This window comes from Varroa destructor, unplaced genomic scaffold (genome assembly GCF_002443255.2).
Source record: "Varroa destructor unplaced genomic scaffold, Vdes_3.0 BEIS01000002.1, whole genome shotgun sequence".
Taxonomy (NCBI): Eukaryota; Metazoa; Arthropoda; class Arachnida; order Mesostigmata; family Varroidae; genus Varroa; species Varroa destructor.
The window spans coordinates 28,528,364-28,549,357 of record NW_019211455.1 but is presented as its reverse complement, the minus strand read 5'-3'; the positions used below and the strand labels follow the sequence as shown (position 1 = coordinate 28,549,357).

Genomic DNA, 20,994 nt, shown 5'->3' with positions numbered 1-20,994 from the left:
GTGAGTTGTTGGGTAAAAAGCTGCTTGAGAAGAAATTACTGTTTACACTGAAGATTTGTTAACCACAGGTCCTGTTTTTTATTTTTTGTATATTTTAGCAATTTAGTGTGTCCTATGTAAGGGAACTGCGTTTTGCGCTCATATTGTTTTGGAAAAAACTGTGTTTAAGTTGTGATAAATATTAAATGAGACTACTATAAAGCGAAAATGAAATCTCGAAGGTGTAAGGTGGGTGAATAAGATTATACTGGCTTTGTCATGGCATTCTGCCAATTTCAGTTACAAGAAATAACTTTTAAGCCTTTAAAATTTAAACAAGAGCTCTAGTTGTGTTGGTCAGCTATTAGAAATAATTCTGACGATATTTCGTTCTTATGAGAAGATGTTTGTGTTTAGAGAAACGTATAAATAATCTATATATATTGCTGGATTTATCGTAGGGGATCTTTTTTGTCGTCCATGACTCTGTACGTTTACGTCACAGAATGAATCGTAAATATGGATTGTTCATCTTTTGCTCAACTGTGATGGGAATGTTTGTGCGGCGGCATCCATATTGCACTCTGCATATTCCCGCCGTTGTCGACGATTTTCTTCGCGAATCTCTAATTTCGACTCCGATCGCCATTTGCTTACGGCTAATGATTGATGTGCAATGTTTTGTTGGAAGATCCATACTATTTTGAATTTGTTTTTCTATTTTTGGAATGAAATTTATAAGAACAGGAATAGATGTTTGTTTTTTTTTTTTTTTTTTTTATATACGCGTTAGTTGATCATATTTCGACATGTGCTTCACTATGATTTGTTCGTTTCATATGTTGTAGATAAGTGTACTGGTAGCTAAAATATGATTTATCGAACACACATATATACGTAAGGGTCAATTGCACAATGGTAATAAAATGATATATTTCTGCCTGCCTTCTTGTAAATACGTGACTGAATGCTATGTTGGTTAGGAGAACTCTAACGATTGTAACGGAGGGTTAGGTATTCCTGTTTTATCACTATTACTTTTAGTACAATCGCCGGTTCTTTTCACAGTAATGATATTTTTCAAACTATCTCTAATAGGAAATGTGCTCAATGTTCTATCGAATTGATTTATGCGTATCAAGTGTTATCAGAGCTGCCGAACACACATGATCCGATCTGAAATACACAAATAGATCCTGGTACGCTTCGTTTTTTCGATCGTTTGGAAACTATTAAATTTTTGATTTAGCGAAAAGCTTCGATAAATATTGTTAATGATGAAGTCACAGGTCACCTATACTAGCTGGCGTTTAGCGCTGGCTAGTCTTCATCTTGGAGGAAGCGCGAAGCGCAAACTTGGATAAAACATGTTCAGATTTCTGCCTGAAGTAGTTGATTTTTTCGATGCTATTAGAGGAAGTGCCTGTTATATAGACCAAGCGCCAAACTCAAAAACATAAACAGTGCGTTATGAGCAAAAGTAACAATGACGACAACAACAAGTCTAGCCGTGATTATAAAAAATAGGCACGATTATCTATGTATAGTTGGCCGGTGGTCGCGTAGTTGTGCGTGTCTAAAACTTTTGCGCAATATAAGTTCGTCAGGTGTCATGACAGTCGGTCGAGAACTCGTTTACCAGCCGCGTGCCATCAATATAATTTTCTGTTATCAACGAATAGTCATATCTTGAGCGATTATAATGATAATAAATGTTCGCTTTGCATGTGTATTTTGGCGTAAAATGTGTGCTTCCTTTTACATCAAATAGATATTGAAAGACCTAAAAGATGAATGGAGGCCTTTTTTAAGGTTACCCCACTCCCCATTTAGTACAGTACTTCGTGTATGCATGCAGATATATAATATGAACGACCTAAACTAACTGAAGTAAGCATCGCCTACCATTCAGAGTATTTCTAGAGACTCGTTCAATTGATTTCAGACATTTCGAATGGGTTACGTAATGGAATTTATCAAGTAGGGCTATGACGAGAAGATCCGTTATCGATATACGGTCGACAAATCGTGGAACTACTCTATGCCCCCCCCCCCCCCCCCCTGGCCTTACTTTGTGCTCAGCGTCTGTGTATGTAAATAGTTTCAGCGAGTTGTAGCTGTTCTTGTTCGCGTATGTTTTGTGCACGTTTGACGCAGGCCTTTACAGCATCCGATCTAGATTAACGTTCGTAACGCCAAGAATATCCAGCAGTAGAGCTTTGAGCCTTTAGGCTTACAGGCTTTCAATAAATGACTTGTCTTTCGTAGTGCTTCTGTGTCGTCGACAGGACCTTCCGGTTTGATGACGGGTTAGTAGGTGAAGTGTTTGTTTGCTAAGTAGATGATTTGAATAATAAGCAGGCCAGTCTTCAAGATAAAATATGCAAAATAAATGTGGTAGATGAGTAAAGCAATCATATCAATAATTTTTTTTTACTTAGTTGAAAACACAGCGCAAGATGTGTAAGTAGCTTTATAAATAAAACCTCGTTAAAAAGTAAATATACAGGCATATTCGTTCATGATGGATACTCTTCTGTATCGTGAATTCCGGCAAACCCCATTTTGAAATTTACAACTACCTATTGTGATCTAGTAACTAGCAGATATTATCATCTCGTAAATCAATAATAGACGCTTATAAATATGAAATATATATCTATAATGATCTCTAGTACTTTCTGTGATATCTCCCACCACTTATGTTTTTCCAAATCTTTCGTCAATCAAATACGTTGCATTTGACTATAACTGACAATATGGCCGTTCCAATGTTCTTTGTATTGTTATGTTATGATTTGAAATCAGTATCAGCCAATCAGCATTTGTATCAGCCCGTAGTGAACGATGCTACGTGTGTATAGACATCATAAATAGAGAAAAAGTGAAAGAAAGCGAAACATTTCACTCTATTGCATCTGTTGGTTACCTCTACGAATGAGATCTGTACAAAATTGCCGCCAAGTTTCCGTCTTTCAAAATGGCCCCCTACAGAGGGTGGATCAGTCAGCTGTTGTACTTCTCGACGCTACAAGGAAACATGTTTTGAGTTATTTGTTGGCCGCTGCCACTGAGTGAATAACGTCGACGTGAGGTACGTCAGTGATGGGTAATGCGGAATTAGCATAAATTAATGTGTTGACATCTAGGCAACATGGGGATACTGAGTTCAGTATGAAAAGAAAACGGTTGGATCGTATGTGAAAAAAGGTCTTCCTTTTAAGATTAGGACTATTCAGTGTACCTACGCAAAATGGTAAAAGCTTATCCAGCAGGGCATCTTCAGCCGGAAGCTTTGGTTAGTGCTGAACCAAATTGTAGTTAGGTTGGTTTTTCGACTTGGCCCAACTAGTGTCTTTGTTTACTGCCCTCACCGCGGGTGATTATATACTATATATTTATTAGGCTACTAATTTATATATAATTCATCGACTGTTTCAGCTATCGCATAATCTCATTTTCTAGCGCTTCGTAAAGTGAGAGGTATCTACGACGCAGGGTCTACTGGTCGTTGATAGCACGTAACAACTAAAGTGAAAATAATCGAAATACGTAGGATTGCGGGTTTTTCGTATTCTCATGGATATTAGTTAGTTGTTATATGATTACCAATCAATTGATCGATGTCGAAATTGTCAGACGTCTGCTATTTAATCAATGCATTTATTTTTTTCTGGATGGTAGAGTAGTTGTTGTTATTACTGCCATTCCACTGATGACCCATCATCGAATGTCTAGAAAATTTAATTTGCAAATATCTGCGCTATTAATTATGCCCCTTCAAAATTTAGCGCAATCCATGAAGCCGTAGATAAAAAAAATGACTCAACTCAAATGAAATAAGGCCAATTTGTCTTCTCGATTCACCAAGCGCAAACATTATTTTAAAGAATATTTAGCCATATTTCGAAAATAGCATTTTATGACTAATGATTCAGCCGGATCGAAAAAGTCCAATGGTCCAAAGTCATAGAATGTAACATCTATTTAACATTTGTGACAGCGTGTAGGATTAATGAATAAGGGCCCTAAAGCTTTAGACATCACAACAACAAAGTAGAAAATAACACTGGGCTACTATGTATCTATAGGTCAGCATTTGAGGGCATAGCATATTTCCTAATACACTTAATGGTACCGAAAACGGCTTCTGCTCCACCAGCTACAGAGTAGTAAGCAGTGTGGCTGAAATAACTAGGAACCAATCCCATCACTATTCCTGTCACGCTAATAGAAACATCGCTCGGCATGCGTTATGGCTCCTCGGCTGAACACATCTTCTGATTTTGTTAGTACGGCAATTAATCATGATCATTTATGTCGTTCTCAGACAGCAAAGACGAAGATGGTGTCTTCTCGAGGTGCGTCGTCCGACGACGACGAGGAAGAGCAAACCCTCCACTTCAAGCGTCTGTCGTATGACGCGCAGCGTCTCCTCGAGGTTGAGGGCGGATCATGCTTAGCTGTACATGACAAGGTATCAATGGCCTACGATTTGGAGTAACCTATGACCACCTGAAATCATACTGATTTGATAGAATTTTTGTTTTTTTACAGTTGAATATTCTGTAAACGCCAAGGTGAATCAAATTCACAAGTGTTTATTAGTCTGCTACATATGATGACCAAAGACACAAAATTTAATGATTGATTACCTTGGAAATGCGTGGCTGTACCTTTTTTTATAGCTCTTGCCGGTCGCTATATCCTAATGTTATCATTTCGTGCCACATTTGTTGTAAAGTTTCTTTTAGTAGGCACGCAGGTTGGCAACATACACATACTGGACCATCAAGGTAACCGCACGAAAACTCTAACCACCCATACGACGCCCGTTAGCCACATCTCTATCGATGAGAAAGGTCTGTATTTGAATTCAGACTCAGTGATACTTTATACAGTGTTTTTAAACAGCATACATACACCCAGGTTTACTCGATTGACAAGCAATGCTGCAACTGAACAATAATCTATTTCATGTCTCCGAGGTTCTGTCGCTAGTATTTAGCGGAGACATTTCACCAAAAAATGCCCCTTTAAATGGCTTCCATCCATCAAGTTCGATGCAGGTCGTATTTTACCGGCAGCGATGTGCGTCGTTAACAAATACTACCAAGTAAGTCATAATATGATTGCGACGCTTTTCAGGCGAGCATATGGCATCTTGTGCGGAAACTGGTGATGTCGCCGTGCACGGTACGGCCTCGCAAGAAACTAATATTTCATTTCAATTTAATGAGCCAGTATACTTCTGCGTATTACACCCACACTTTTCGAGTGATAGTAAACGTCGATTTGTTATCGGTACTGACAAGGTGAGTTAGATATACTTTCCCATATCAAACTTTCGGGTAACTGTAGGTTTATCTAAGATAATGATGACCCTTTACTAATATTTATTGCCCTTTATATATTCAATCACGTTTGTCGTATGTTGTGTATGGATGCATTTTATTTGAAGGCACATCGTTCAAACGAAGAATCCTCTGTATCCTTCAATAGATTTTTCAAACTAATACTTTTTTATTCCACGCCTGAAGAAAGACGTTCGATGGTATTGATTCTAAAATAAGCATTTTACCAGTATATATATAAGTTCTTTTTCTTATCTTTTTTTAATTACAGATCATATATTACCAGAGGAACTTCTTCAACCACTACAAGACTTCCATCCTCCACCAGGGTGAAGGCGCTGTACGCACCTGTAGTTGGAATAGTCGTTTTGCAGCTTTTGCTACAGATATATCGGTAAGAATAGATATACTTTAATCATTATAGTCGACTGATAAGTGCGCGTATGTTTCACCGAGGAGCACATAATGCAACTTTTGCCTTCTCCCTTCGGTACCGTTCTGCCGTTAAGCATTGCTTCGGAGAGTGCCGAAACGATAAGCCTAGCTTGTTAAGACTAATTATTTCTTTACTAGAGCTAAAAACTGGATTATTCGGCTTAAAGCGCATTTTTCTATTTACATACAGTGTGGACGTTCTTGATAGGATATAAAACTTAACATAATCACTTATGTATTATTCCGGCAACTTTACAGGTAGTTGTATTCGACATGACAAATATAGCTGTGATCTGCAAGTTTAAACGTGATCAGGCGCCAACACGTCATCCCGAATTTTACCCCTCTCGACTAGCCTGGATGGATGAGCGTCAGCTGCTCGTCGGCTGGGCAGATCGTATCTCTTTGTGCAATATCAAAGATAAGGTATTTGATCAGCTCAACTAAACTCCATATGTTGGATATAACTATCAAATATGCTTGGTTAATGGTCAATAATCAAAAAGAAACAATGTTATTCATTATTGAAAATGTCACATTGATTGGCTATCTGCATCGATTTGCTTTCTTCCGTTTGCTTTTACCGAAACGACGAGATGATACGAGCACAGTCGTCTACTTCAAGCTTCTACCTAGAGATATCATCGATGTTCACTACTGATGACATCTTTGTTTGTGGATTAGCTCCGTTCGGCTCGAATATAGCTATCCTCGGCACGGAAAAATTGGCCGACGGTTGGGAAAACACGACTCAAATGCTTTTTCAGCTGCTCGAACCGCACAATAAGTATTGTACACAGGTCAGCGCAGTTCCTATAACTAACCATTCGTTGAAGTCGAACCATGCGGCAAAAAACATAATCGGCACGCCCTAAACGACGATTCAATCGTGCTCTCTACTACGACTAAGTTCTATGGTGCACTGTATTTATATGTAATGAATATCGTATTGCGTAATTAAAAATGACGAAAAGGTATCGAAGGATTTTTGTAACAGATCGGAAACCTCTGATCGGATATGACCTGTGATCCTTTCAGTTATCATCCAACAGGATACCGTTAAATATGACCTCAAAGCTACGCACGAACTTCATGCTGAACTGTTTGACCAGTGAGCAGAGGTGCGTAACTAAGGTGCAGCTAGAAGCTTCAAATCAAAAGTCAATAGAAAAGAAGTTTGGTAGTCATGTAGCATGATATTGTTATAAAATCAAGTGAGAACAAAGGGATTTATTAAAAGGTTCAAATGACTTCGATAGAGGTGAATCTACGTAAGCTAGTAACTGAATAGTGTGCCATCCTCGCTGTTTTCTTGGTGTGCAGATTCTTCATTCTCAGTAATTCGGAACTTGTTGTAATACGGTTTGCGGACAAAGACGAGCACATTGATCGTCTCATAGGAGAAAAGGTAAAGTTAGGTTACACGCCTCTAGCTAGGTCCGTTTGGAATTTTTCTGATATTTGTCATGGGTAGTTGTGCTTTGCAATGACCCGGTATATATGTTCGTTAATTTCATACGATATAAGAATCACACATTTTTTATTATCATTTACACAGAAATACGAAGAAGCAATGCAGGTGATGGTCAATTGCAGTGACGAAATCAAGCGACATGGACAACTTTCTGTAGGAAAATCTTACCTTAATCATCTGTTGGAAACCGAACGCTATGCAGAGGTAAAAGAAAATGCAGGAATTGCCTCTGTATTGGTTTCCTTTCCGCTTTATCCGTGTCTGTTATTTAAACAGTCCGAGCTTATTGGCCTCGCAGGTACTACTATTTGTGTCGCATTAACTCAAAGAAGTGTAATCGTAGGAGAAAGTCTTCAAAACTTAGCATAAAAAGAAACTACTTTTTATTGGAGATTTGGCATTTATTTAAAAGTGTATGTATATTCCTTGTTATTCTATATTATTATGCAACTAGTTATGAGACTGATGATCAGTGTGCAAGGAAGGTCTTGTCTATTATATATATATATATATATATATATATACATATGTATATATATATATTATAATGTGCAACGATTATAGATACAAATATATGTTATTTTGTGATTTGGTTATGGCTTGTAACTTTTCACTAATTCAGTACAGACCATCCTATTCAGCGTCGAGAATTACGTGATTCTAACGAGAATGTACACCAATCGTAAGCAGAACGAAATCGAGCTTAAATGAAAACGACAGCGACTTCTGAAATTAATAATGGCTTTTGTGTTCTAGGTTGGTCCATTGGCTCAAAGGATCTTCGGGTCTCAAACCGACCATTGGGAGGATCAGGTTTTCTCACTGGCCAACCGTAGACTTTGCTATACTGTTGCACACTATATTCCGTGTACGTTGCGAGTTAATATTAAACATAATGTTTATAAACAAGATACTAAAGTATCGAACCAATTTGTTAAATGCTTAATCACACAACGTTGTAATAGCAATAATTAAAAAAACTTCACTTATGAAATTATTATTGAAATATAAGTTAAAACGGATATAAAGAATATAGAACGGTAGTTTTTGTTTAAAAATATTCTCATAAATACCGTGAAAAAATCTTGCCAGTAATCCATTGATAAATACACTTATTAGAATTTTCGTGAAATTTATATTTACTAAATTAAAGAGGTCCTTGCAAACATCGTACAGTCTGCGAGATCCGATAATGAGAGTTGGAATTTACGGTAGACTTACTTATATGTTCCTTACATGCTAGCGACCAAATACACGTCGCTATATGAGGTGGATGAATATAGTGGGTCTTTGTAGTATTAGGGAACGGACAACAAGGGTGCGGTAGAAGTCGTCCAAGCGAGTCCGCCTAGTTACCTGGTGTAAGCTATCTCGTTTAGGCGACCATTTTCTTAATGAATCGTGCAGGTGTCGCCACGAAAAAGCTGCCTTAATCGAAGTTTTGGGGTATATTTGATTGTGATTAATGATTTTTAGGCCAACGCGACAAAAAGCTGAGTTCGGAGGCGTACGAAATTATTTTAAACGAGTACATACACACGCGACCTAACGAGCTACCGAATCTGATCCGTCGATGGAGAGGACTTTACTCCTTAGAGACAATTCAGAACGTAATTGAGGAGCGATTTAAATATTCCCCCGATGTGTATCTAGAGGAAGCTATCGGTGAGCTATATGTACTATGGATTAACCAATGATGATGGATAATAGGGTGATACATTGTACATAAAAAATATTACATGCAGCATTTTTTCGAATTATGAATTTCATGGATTGTTGGCAATGCCCAACTCTATGCTCTCTAAATCATACATATAACTATATTATTTGTTAATAGAGTTTAGTTCGTGCTTTATATCCGGAAAAGTAAATTCTAATTCCTTTGTTGTGTCTTTTGTGACAGGTCTTCTAAAAACTGACCAGGGTCAATACGCGGATGCCCTAGACATTTTCCTAAAAATAGGCTTGGGAAAAGAAGCTATTACCCTCCTACATAATAAGTTTGACTTCCTCAAGGATCGGCTTCTTCAGTGCCTTCTTCCATTCATGAAAGTTGATCACAAAGAGGCCGCAATGTTCCTAGCCAAGCATAATTACTATTCTGTCAAGCAGGCAAGCATAAATGATGCAGTTGCTCTCTCTAGCAATCGTGAATAAATTCATCGTTGAAAATAGATGATCACCAGCATCTACTACTGTTTATAACAGTGCAAATAATTGTGAATTTTGCCCGTTATATTTTTATAATCAGCTCAAGTACTGTCTGCTAATGAATATGGCTGCGCAAATGGTATTTTGTTCTTGTTTCTAGGTGAGCGATCAGCTGCGGCATCATAAGGAATACTTGCTCGAGTACCTCCTTTGCAAATTCACTAAGGATCCACAAGCATTGGACGAAGGGTTCCATGACTTATTAATGGAACACTTTGCAACGGATGGTGAATTCGCGTTGCTACAATTTTTTAGGTAGGCTTTTAATTTTTACTTGGCGCCCTTCTGGATCTTTGAAAAAGAAGTAAATAGGTCATATTGCATTTTAAATTTAGATCTACCAATATCACCATAGATTTAGAGTACTTAATCGCGTTTTTCACGCGATTAATTATAAATCAAATATGACATCTATGGATATGTACATTTATTCTAGTCGTATGCGCAATCGCAACTTTCAGGAAGTCAAACAAGTTCTCGTTGGAGAAGGCCCTCGAAATTTGTGAGAAGAATGGACATCTGCGTGCTACCGCATACCTTTACGAGCGGATGGGCTCATTAAAAAAGGCACTGGCAATAATCACCGAAGAGGTGAGCCCAGTAATTTTTTAGTGGTCTCTCAAAAACTCCCTTTAAATATGTTATATCTTGCTTAAAATTATTGCCAAAATTCAGAAAAAAAGATTTTTCGACAAGGTACGGTAGCGTCTTACCGCGAGTGGGTCTACGCTACAAGCACTAACTTGTAACTAACTAATAAGTATCGAATAAGATATACAATATAAATTGCCGATTCTCGGCCTGACATTTAGTGCACTGTCGCTAGTAAATAGCTAAACCCTTTTTTTTAGAGAAAAAAAAGAAGTTGTAAATTAGCAACTAATTGATTGGCGGTACGTTTTTCCTTCATCGATACTTACCCTTCAAGCTGAGGGATGTGGAACAAGCGATCGAGTTTTGCAAAGACCAAGACCGGGAAGACCTATGGACCGTGTTGACCTCCTTCTGCGTAAAGCAACCTGACCTTCTTACAGTCCTTTTAAGTCGTATCGGAAACTATATCGATCCGACAGGTGTTATTGAAGCCATTCCGCCCGGTCTCCAGGTACAATCTAATATACAAAAGATTATCTTATTCAAGCCTAGACTAGGGAGCAAATGGAGGAGAGAATTAAGGGGACCAAAGTTGGGTACCGGATAGCGAGGGGGAAGGTTATATGGAAGAAGTAAAGAGAAGAAAGGACGGGACAAAACGAAATAAGGGAATACAAGAAATATCTATACGGTAAAGAGTAATTACTTAATTTTTGTCCAACGATCATATGATTTAAGGGTTCTTACTTTTATTTGCCAGTGTTTAAGCACAAGTATATTGAAGTGCATGCGAAATACAACTTTCACTAAGGCTTAACTTGAAAGCTGTATTTAAAGCTTTTTACGTTGCATACTGTTAAAGTAAATCAAACGGTAACCGTTCCAAAATGCATGAGTTTTTTTGCTCAAGTTGTTGAATGAAGCCGTAAAAAATTTCCAAAGTGAATGCCAAGCGAATGTTCATTAACTTTTTGATTAATTTACTTGACTACGAGTGACGCTTTTAAAGATTCAGTTGCTAGCAGTACCCACTACATTTGATAGGATCTCTCTTTTTGTTGGAACTACGAAGTAGATTCTATCCGCTAAAAGATGTCTGTTTTTTTCCACGAAGCGACCAAAATAGTGTCCGCATTAGTTTGAGTCCAGAACAATAGCTTATGATGTACAATGTAAGCATCTTACGCCGAGGATGTTTTTCGCATGTAATCAATGATATTACATCCGTTTCACGTCCTATCACTTTTCACTTACAGATTCCTAATCTTCGCGATTCTTTAGTCCGGATCCTTCATGACTTCAAGTTACAAATTGCTTTAAGAGGAAGCTCGAATAAGATTTTTGAGAGTAATCGCTGTACGATGTTCGAAAGGCTCCACGACGTCCGACGGAAAGGCATCTCTGTAACTGAGGATGCTGTCTGCGAAGTGAGTTGATTTTTGATTTTGTTATTGCTGTTTTGTCCATTTGTAGATATTAGTAAATGAAGGATGCATAACAAAAGAGTTCTCTGAATCAATGGTTTTTTTATCCATCGGTTAACCTTGGTAGAATGCCTACGGAAACCTGAGGTTCTTTTCTCCGAAAGCTAGGAAGCCTCATCGATAGGTGGTGTAGTATTTCAATTTCTATCTACATGTGCTTATCTGGCAGCGCGACAAGTACATTCACACACATGTATATAACTATCCATTAGACTATACCATGTCTAGAATAATTAAGTTGTGTGCGATATTTCAAGAATTATTTGAAAACAAACCTGTGTTTTATACAATCTGAAGTATTTTTATTCTACGATGTTTGAAAAGTACAGCGCACGACCTCGAACTCGATAATAGAATAAAACATCTATTTCCAACTGTCAGGGGGCCCCTGATGCAATATAGACCTTAACGCTACTAAATTTAATCAAATTACAATTGTTCTTCTAGTAAGCATCGTAAGTTACATCATTATCTATTGACATTTTTACTAGTTGATTCTGCAGAAGGTCATTAGCAGACCGACATATACTTTATCTGTTCTTGATTTTTATTGTCTCTAGATATGCAATCATCGGATCGTATCTCGGGACATGTCTCGTAGCGTGAGGACAGCAACCTTCGCTTGCAAACATACTTATCACATGCCCTGTCTCGAAGGTCAAGACGAACTCACCTGTTATATTTGCCAGAAGAAAAACAGTGCTGCCAGTGATTTTTCTGAATATTACAACAACTAGTGCGACAAGGAAAATACATCTGATCCTTCAAGAAGATGCAGAGAAGAAACTGTTAATATCAAAATTTTTGTTAGTATAACATAGGACAGACGGCGGACGTGGTACAACAAACATGGAGTCTAATGTTAACGAATTGTTGAAGTTATAAGCACCGACGTCACTAACAACATATAAACTATACAGAAGCGATACTGGAGACTTATTGATGTAAGCATATCGTGTGGCTTAACAGGAAAACTATTAACATCAAAGGCTCTGACTAGTAACGTCTTCTTTTTGCTGTCTTTACTCGTTCAGTGGCAGCTTAAATTAGCCTTGGCCTAGAATCGTCTTTATTGAACTGGTAGAGAATATGCAACACTGCAATTTACAAGGCTATTGGCCATTCTCTCTTCTGACTCACTCTTATTCGTTGAATAAGAGAGATTCGTAAATCGTAAGATTGCATTATCCTCACGTGTACATGGATATCAAAAGATAAACGAATTTGTGAGACAGAAACAGAAGAATCGAAACGGTCTACTACCGTTCTCAAATCTATAACGGTAGCAGTGCGGTATCGGCTACGACAGCAATTGAGTCCAGCGTGTTTTTGTTATTACCGCTGCTGTTGCCGCTCTAGTAGGAAATCATTATTTCTTTAATATAGAAGATGCCTGGTAGATCCGTTTCGAAGTACATCTTCATGATCAGTACTCTAATTATAATAATGTAAATTAACCATATTCGCAAAATCTAACTCTTTATAAAAATTAATTTTTCGTGTATGTACATATACGGTGCGAATATGGTGAAATGATTAGTCCGTTTATAACTTATCTGAAAAGTTTAATATTTGCATGTATCGGCAGTATAAAACTGCATGTGTGTGTGAATGGCCCCTGAAAAAGTATAGTTTCGTGTGTAAAGCCGTTTTTTACAAATAAAAATATTACATTTAAGATCTTGTTCTTTTGATGAACGAATAGGAACCGTACTAAGGACGTCTGCTGGTTGGATGAGTGGGCACTCCACAATGAGCAATTGCATATTTGAGTGCCTTCACATTTCACTGCTGCTCATACTATCAAGACCATCTCATCACAATTATAACCAAATAATTAACTATAAGTAAGAACAACCACTGGTTACTACAAATATATATATATATATTTTTTTTTTTTAATCATAATTATTAAATAACATATGTACACAACGACCATTCAGATATAATACATCCCTTTTGCAACTTCTATTTCAACTCATCATTAAGTCTGTGTTGTTTATATAGTGTCCGTACTCGATCAACTTGTTCTGTATTGACGCCAAATTGTTATATACGCACAGTTTTATCTAACATGCCTCTAAAGTCTCTCTCTTGAGTAGTTTCTGTTGCTCGGCTGTTCCGTATATTAAATCCACTTTCCACAAGCACTCAAAAGCAATAGCATCCATCTCTCACCACTTATTAAACAACACATTGTCGTTAGCAGCATACTTTCCTTCACGATTCTTGTTTTAAATCTCTGTTTAGTAACTTAGCATCATTACATGTCTAATTAGTAGCTAGCTAATGACTTGACTTATATATTATTAAAAACGAACCGTTCCGAAATCGTTCATTTACTCGTTTCACCCGATTTATTCATCATGTAAACGACTGCTTGATATAATGATTGCAGTCCCTTTCGTCACGCGGCTTTTTTTCGGAAAGTCTTCCTAATGCAACCGACGGACACTCATTACCAGGTTGTGCATTCTGCAGAATACCGCAAAAGGTTGGCATGAATCCCATTAAAATCCATCGGAGAATAGCAGATCGAAGATTATTCTCTGCCTATGGTGATTTGTAGTATACTGAACAGTATAAAGATATTGTAATTTATAACATTGCATGCTGATCTGACAGTATGTACGTACACTGCTAGCGGAGTCGAATTCTCGAAGCAGTCGATCGGAGGGTCAAATTAGTCGCCAAAATTTGCAACGGTGAGATGAGTATAGCAACACACCTTGTTACCGTTAGTCGCGTCGATAGAATGGCCTCTGCTCTTTAGACCATCAAAAAGGCTGATTCAATCCCTTTTTATAAACATGTGTTTCACATAATTTTCTTTTTACAACGCTTCGCAAAGCTAATCTTTTAGTGTGCCGTAAGTGAAACATGCTTCAGCAGTAACTAATTCGATTAATTATCAAATACGACGGACTAGAAGAAAAATGAAATTAAAGTCCACGAGAACCCGACAAGGTTACCGCATGGAAAGCCCGATGCGAAAGACCTCTCTTGAAACCTGTACAAACACAAGACAAAAAACACTTGTTTACGAGTCGTCAATGTAGCCTTAAATAACTATCCTGCTTCCTGGCCTTAACCTTGAATGTCATCACTTGTTTTCTAATTGTTTATTTGTTTCGTTACAAAGTGTGCACAGTGCCGATTTGTGGTTTTCATACACACATACACACATGCTTATGATCCTTTGCTCGCTCGATGCAACACTGTCCAACCGTTTTTTAAACGTCAACCAGACGTTCCTTACTACTGCTGGAATCATCGCTCCCACTTGTGCCTACGCCACTGGGCATCCCGACGCTGCTTTTGGAAACTTTTCCTTGAGGGACAAGTGAAGGACAAGAGGATTTTGACATGCCGACGCCGCCTTTAGCTAACCGCTCGTTCAACGCCTTCAGCGCAACTTGCCTAAAATGACACGGATTAAAAGTATGTACAAAAAGATATTAGAAATATGTTTGAATAATAAAACTTATTCTGGAACGATAGCTATAGTACTAATCAGGTTGAAATGGCAGTCGCATTATTGCCGAAATTGCTTAAAATATTTCACTCCGTGTTTTATATTTGGTCTACAGCAGATTATTTATTAAGTAAACTCTCCGTTGAAAAATACATGAACGCAAACGTTGCTCTGACAAATTTTAGGTTTAATACCGACTTATTTCAATGCACTTGGGTTACTGTGAAGCATCCTGCTAAACGTGACTCACTTTCTCCTTTCGGCATCTTCTGCCGACGGGGGTAGCGTAAGTCCCGCAGGACCTGTCGCGGATCCTACCGCAGCTCCGGGCATCTGTATTGAAATAGTTCCTGGCGCCATGCTGTGAGCTATGTTAAACTTTTTGACGGGTCGTCTGCACAGACCAATCCGAACGAGCATATCGAAGATGGAATTGCACAGAACGGCTACAGGCGGTTGTAGGACGTTTGGAAAGAAGTGGGCAAAGCTAAAATGTTCAGCTGGATCGCCTCGACTGCCATTGGGGTGCGCCTGCCAGAACCGAAGATACAACCAAGCGCTCAGAGACCCCGCTAAAAACATGACTGGGTAAACTGGCCGGAGTAAACCAACAGCGTACAAGATGACAGTCAACATAAAGCCTAAAACAAAGTTAGTAGAGAGAGAAGAAAAACGTTTATGAAGCACAGTCATCGTTAAATAGTTAGAAAAGTAAGCAAATAGAGAGCTTTTCGGTGACTCCCTTATCGAAAGAACAGAAGAGCCAATAAACACAATCGAAATGTGTCTTATCCTCCTTGTTTAAAACAATAGTAATGCTTAAGAACGAGGTTTCTATACCGCGTGACCGTCACTCTGCACATTCAGTTAGAAAACGAAATTACGATATGAACTTCTTTTTTCGGGGGGACTTAAAACTTGTGAGGAGAATTAAGTGACAAAAAATTGCTTATACAATATTACCGTTTGCAAGAAAATTACATCAGATATCTCCTTTTAGAGAAAACAAGTCAACCTGACCGTAGTAACATTGTATACTCATTGTTTCAGACATCAATGTGAAGATGTCGTTTAAGGACATCAAGCCTTATTTTTACAGATTTGCTGCCGTACCGTGCAACTTTAATCAGCTTTTTTGCAGCTGCATTAGTATCCTCAACAATTCTCTTCTGTCCCCAATCCGATGTCAATGATTGTTCTAATTAACTACTATCATACGTTCATATACTACGTTCATATACTATTGTATATTGCATATAATTTGGTCGATCGCAGATCCTAGAACGTACCACTTAGTGGCATGTTACGGTTTCGTAACTTTCCCATACGCGGAAGCGTCACGAGAACATGATCAGGCATTAATTGTTTAACAGCCACCAATGTAGCGGCTATATATCCTGCCATACCATGCACGGTTACAGAGAATAACAGGGCCGTGTGACCCGTTAGCCAATACAGCGCGATCAGGTACACCACAGACAGAAAAGCTGTCGACACGTTGACTACGCAGAAAAATAACACCACCTACGGAAAGTCAATAATATAAAATTGTCATTAATAATTGTTTTCGTCATTCTAATACTAAGCGGCTAGATTAACTTACTTATTATATATATAGATCGAATAAAGTATATTTGAAACTTAACAGAATAAGAACATTATTCATTACAGTTAAGGAAAAGAATAGAAGAATGGAAACACCCACCTCTGCGTTACCCCACAAAGGTTCTACCAATTTTCCGTATAGTGTAATAGCTACGAGATCTTCCACTAACATAAGAATCGAATCTTCAAAGAAACAATGTGTCAACAACGTCCAAACGGCGAAATTCGGTGGCATTATCTCACTGAAATAAAAATCAAAACGAAAACAACGTTTGAGTTCCGTCTAGTTATTGTTAAATACGTGCGGGTATCATATATTATAATGCGCGTAATCGGATTAACCAAATACGATGACAGATGTTAAGAAAATCTGCGTAGCCGTAGATGAATGCGTATTTCTTTTTATTGGTCTCTGACATTTTTTTTATTTCTTAGACGTTATTTTCATTATCTCTGTGCATCATCGACGTTATGGTACTTCCGTTCATTTAAGTTCTCCTTGAACTGGCAGACAACTCGCCTGACAAGGCTCAAAAAAAGATTGATCCTAAATCACTCAAACTGAATGCAAACTCGTTTCTAGGATAAGCACGTATAATCTATTCAATGATATTTAATAACAAAATAATTATATTAGTTCCTTTGGCTTGTCGATACTTGTTAAACTGGAACACTACATAACCTACGAGATACTCAACTCTACTATATTGATACCGTTATATTAATAAATTATAATAAAAAAATAAAAATAAAGTAATGGCAGAATGAACAATAACCCTAATAGGTTTAGTATATACAACGAATCATACAAGTTGTTTCCGTACATACAAAACACATATTTGTAGTTTTGTCCTGACATACAATCCTGTACTTACTGCTGGTAGACCGATTTGGCAGGTACGTTTTTTCGTTTACCTGTCTTTGACTTTTACACATATTTAAACATGTTTTTGTAGAAAAGACCCCGCTAACCTTTTAACATACTTTGCTTTACGTCGCTACGCCACCTGAATACTTCAACTATTTACATGCTTCCTTACCGTTCATGTTATTACAAATTAACCACATTAACCATTCCATTTCCCTTTCGGAGCTTTCCATACTAATCGCCCTAAGCATGTCACGCTGCTATTTCAGCTTGTAAATAAAAATGACTATCTTGTTATTCTCTGTGAACTGCGACCTCTAGCGACCGCTACTAGAAGACGGAATCAAAGCAGAAATCAGAACAGAAGTGGCTAACATTTGTTTATTTGTTTGTTGACTATTTCGCTACAACTGGATTCGGCTTTCAAATGAATTAGAACTCTACTATTAGCTAACAGATTTCACAAAGCTCATAATTTAACGTTGTCTTCTAGCATCCTTTTACTTTACATTCTATTTTTGTACCTGTGCAGTGAACAGTTTTTGAACTAACCAGGGAACGGAAACTTCCCATCATGCAAGCAAAATACGCTGTACACCGAAAACCCGCGTGACATATTATTGTTAATGTGCTATTTCAGAAAGCTAGCTCATTGATCAACCCACTCATAACAGTCCATGGTAAATTGCATCTGTGCATTTCAAATGTCGCTGTGATAAAGTACAAAGAAATGGGACGATCTGCACATTGAATACATAACTTGTTTCCACTTTTGTTCTGCATTCCAATAGTGTATATATTTTTTTTCAACTTATAATTAAAACATGTTATTATCTGCCCGCTAGTTTAGTCTGTTTGTCAAACGTTGAAGTCTATTTTTGATCCATTGGCCAAAAGCGGGACCGACCCACGTACGTCGGCCGAGAGCCTACCTGAACCCAATAGAAGAGCCGAACTCTATTTATTTCAAGGCTGCTATAATTAATTCGCACCATAAACATATATATGTTCCGCCCACCGACTACATGTACCGCTCTTAATTCGTATCCCTTCTCAGCCGTAATCCAAAGAAATCCTGCAATCATTACTGTCGATGTTAGTATAAACACGACGACGAAACTGAGTTATGAAATGACGCTTGTTGCTAAGTCAGAGCTACAGTACCTCCTGACGAGGCCCAATGCAGTTTAGAATAGACCCTAAGACGATTCGCACAGTTATTTTTATTCCATATACTATGTATAATGTCATCGTTGTTGAAATCGTTTTTCGTTTGTCTTGACCGACCTACCTGGGTATAACGCCAACATGAGCCACTAGGTCGTGGCCATAACCCCACGCGAATAAGTAACCTAAAATAAGCAGTCCGCTAAGAACCTTAACAAATCCGGAACAGCTGGAAGTGGCAGCCAACACTTGTGACCAGATATAGGCCACATTTCGTGACAGAACTCCAGAGGCCATCACTGACTGGGTGTTTTGTCTATCTCCGAAGAGGTCTCCTCTTGAAAATAACTTATTATTACACTTGTAAGCGACTGTTCCTTTCGACGACAACCTCACGGTGTAGTTTTCTCACCCCAGAAGTCCGTCTTTCTTACTCGTCGCTTCGGATTGCATAGAAATTCACTCACACGGCACCGTTATCAGTAGACAGCAGGTCAGTTGAACCAAACTACGAAGATGGAGCAGATGATCGCAGATGTTCCACACACTCATACACACACACATATACACGCACGAATCAGCGAACTCATCGGTGAAGTGGCGCAGCCACTCGCCGTGACAATACAGCTTCTCCCTAGCTTTTTTGATGCCGATGATCTCCGCTCCTTTCGCCAATTCAAACTGTTATCATTTTACCACAGCTCCACCCGCAGTTACTATATGTAGTTGATTCTGCCATTTCTATATTGGCTATGTCGATGTTGACGAAGTCGTTCATACAACGAATTGAATTGAGTGGAGGCAACACCAACAATCACAGGCGACCCGGGGACTCTCTTCATTGATAACGATGTGCCCTCGCCTTGGGACCTTGGGACCATCATCTATTTTCGAATTGGGACGTTAAGCGAAGCTACACCGTAGCGCCATTGCCTGAAAGCACGTTACACCGCGGCACTCGATCCTTCTCTTTCTCCTTTTGATGTTGTTGCTTGTTCTCTGTACCCTGTCACAAGTGGCTACTTTGTGTTCGCACCTCCGTTGCTAACTCCGACGCTGTAGCTTCAGGCTGTCACGTCTGCATCACGAATTTTTACGGAGCGATAGGAAACCAGCCAGAAGTCAGCAAACAAAAAAAAAAAACCCAATGGCCACACGACGATGGCAATGATGACAGCTGCGTCGAAACGATCCTTGTTTTTAGGTAAAGCGTATCCCGCTGACTTTCCGAAATGGCTAACTGACCTAGCAGCCGATTCCACACACTGTGTGAGCACGCCTAAGCGCAACTGGAAAGCAAGCTGCAATCTGCAACCTCCAATACAAAACGACACTTGCCGCCAAACAACGGCCTTATAATTTCCTAAGATTTTTAGATTAAAATCGCATCCTATTGCGTTTGGACTCGATACCTGTTGCCACCACGACCGCCCGTGTCGCTGCAGAATTTACTGCGGTCGCTAAGACCGGTAACAAACAACACACAAAGTCTATCGCCCATCACGCCTGGCCGTGCGATGGAACGACTGCGTTGTCCATGAGTGAGCTGCTGCTGCTACAGCTGTTTTATCGTCTTGTTGAAAACTTGAAACCTATTGTTTGTCCGGTTTGTCCGCTGTCAAATGGTATTTGCCACAACTAGTAAAAAGCACGAAAGTGTTGATCGCGTATTCCACCTACATGTCTCTGATCCAATGACTGCTTTTTTGCTGCGTTGATTGGCACTGCCGTTATTAAAATAATTCAAAAGGAAGAACATTCAATACGACACCAACAAAGCGCAAAGGAGGCAGCCGGACAGACGATTATTAGAATCACATTTAGGAGGAAAACTACCTATATTCTGCAGAAAAGAGGTTTCGTCACACCGTTTCGACTGGACAGAACTGACGATGCACGGAAACAATCGGGCAGACGAATATGGCAGCTTACTGGTGTGCCTTTCAAAAAATCTAATACAATTGATAGCTTTTTGCAACTCCAGGGAGCAGTACCAACAACTTGCCTTAATACAAAGGCAATATTAATCGCCTTGGATACGGCGGGGTCGTGTATTGGAAGGAGCGGTCCAGTCAAGAAGACCAATCTAACTAGACAATCCGTCTGTCAGTCTGTTTAAGTATTTAGAATAGCTTCCGTTGGTTCAGGATATAAGGCATGTCGACGACTTTGAGATATCGCAGCTCCAACAATATCAACAACAACCGTAACTGTGCATAAAGCTTGTGTTTATGTCGATGCATGGGATTATGGGAGGGCGCTGAGCACTTGTGATTTTTTGGCAACAGTTTGCCCATGTATAGTTATCACTATGTTAAACGCTTATTGTCTTAAAAGAGACAGACGTT

At 38.7% G+C, this 20,994-nt stretch overlaps 2 protein-coding genes across 14 annotated transcripts; one reads left to right on the top strand and one right to left on the bottom strand.

Annotated features, from left to right (window-relative positions):
• The first annotated feature begins 2,139 nt into the window (after positions 1–2,139).
• On the top strand, positions 2,140–16,884 carry lt (vacuolar protein sorting-associated protein light). 12 transcript variants are annotated; one of them, XM_086980973.1, is made up of 23 exons: positions 3,087–3,277; positions 4,310–4,456; positions 4,724–4,841; positions 5,128–5,294; positions 5,605–5,727; positions 6,027–6,194; positions 6,365–6,568; positions 6,807–6,889; positions 7,092–7,176; positions 7,327–7,446; positions 7,999–8,110; positions 8,719–8,907; positions 9,146–9,354; positions 9,554–9,708; positions 9,915–10,044; positions 10,382–10,558; positions 11,304–11,474; positions 12,092–12,475; positions 13,237–13,378; positions 13,930–14,025; positions 14,674–14,972; positions 15,192–15,657; positions 16,678–16,884. In XM_086980973.1, the coding sequence occupies exons 1-18, from the start codon at positions 3,233–3,235 to the stop codon at positions 12,266–12,268; spliced, it is 2,580 nt and encodes an 859-aa protein (XP_086837099.1). In that variant the 5' UTR covers positions 3,087–3,232; the 3' UTR covers positions 12,269–12,475; positions 13,237–13,378; positions 13,930–14,025; positions 14,674–14,972; positions 15,192–15,657; positions 16,678–16,884. The 12 variants fall into 12 exon arrangements, with proteins under 12 accessions (XP_086837105.1, XP_086837104.1, XP_086837099.1 ...); XM_086980979.1 differs by lacking the exon at positions 3,087–3,277 and adding an exon at positions 2,140–2,288 and having other exon boundaries at positions 13,930–14,972; XM_086980978.1 differs by lacking the exon at positions 3,087–3,277 and adding an exon at positions 2,849–3,073 and having other exon boundaries at positions 13,930–14,972.
• LOC111244136 (transmembrane protein 115) lies at positions 13,396–20,892 on the bottom strand. Of its 2 annotated transcripts, XM_022790860.2 has the most exons (6): positions 18,771–20,892; positions 16,712–16,853; positions 16,296–16,530; positions 15,257–15,647; positions 14,717–14,951; positions 13,396–14,541 (listed from the first exon to the last, which is right to left on the bottom strand). In XM_022790860.2, the coding sequence occupies exons 1-5, from the start codon at positions 18,941–18,943 to the stop codon at positions 14,765–14,767; spliced, it is 1,128 nt and encodes a 375-aa protein (XP_022646595.1). In that variant the 5' UTR covers positions 18,944–20,892; the 3' UTR covers positions 13,396–14,541; positions 14,717–14,764. The 2 variants fall into 2 exon arrangements, with proteins under 2 accessions (XP_022646595.1, XP_086837125.1); XM_086980999.1 differs by having other exon boundaries at positions 13,396–14,951.
• Between the last annotated feature and the right edge of the window lie 102 nt (positions 20,893–20,994).

Excerpts from the sequence above, each read along its gene's own strand:
- lt (XM_086980974.1), top strand. The coding sequence starts at position 3,233 with ATGGTAAAAGCTTATCCAGCAGGGCATCTTCAGCCGGAAGCTTTG. Across the intron at positions 6,569-6,806 it reads ACAATAAGTATTGTACACAG|TTATCATCCAACAGGATACC; the intron begins GTCAGCGCAGTT and ends TGATCCTTTCAG. Across the intron at positions 6,890-7,091 it reads TGTTTGACCAGTGAGCAGAG|ATTCTTCATTCTCAGTAATT; the intron begins GTGCGTAACTAA and ends CTTGGTGTGCAG.
- LOC111244136 (XM_086980999.1), bottom strand. The coding sequence starts at position 18,943 with ATGGCCTCTGGAGTTCTGTCACGAAATGTGGCCTATATCTGGTCACAA. Across the intron at positions 16,854-18,770 it reads CATGTTGGCGTTATACCCAG|TGAGATAATGCCACCGAATT; the intron begins GTAGGTCGGTCA and ends TTTTTATTTCAG. Across the intron at positions 15,648-16,295 it reads CCGTAACATGCCACTAAGTG|GCTTTATGTTGACTGTCATC; the intron begins GTACGTTCTAGG and ends ACTTTGTTTTAG.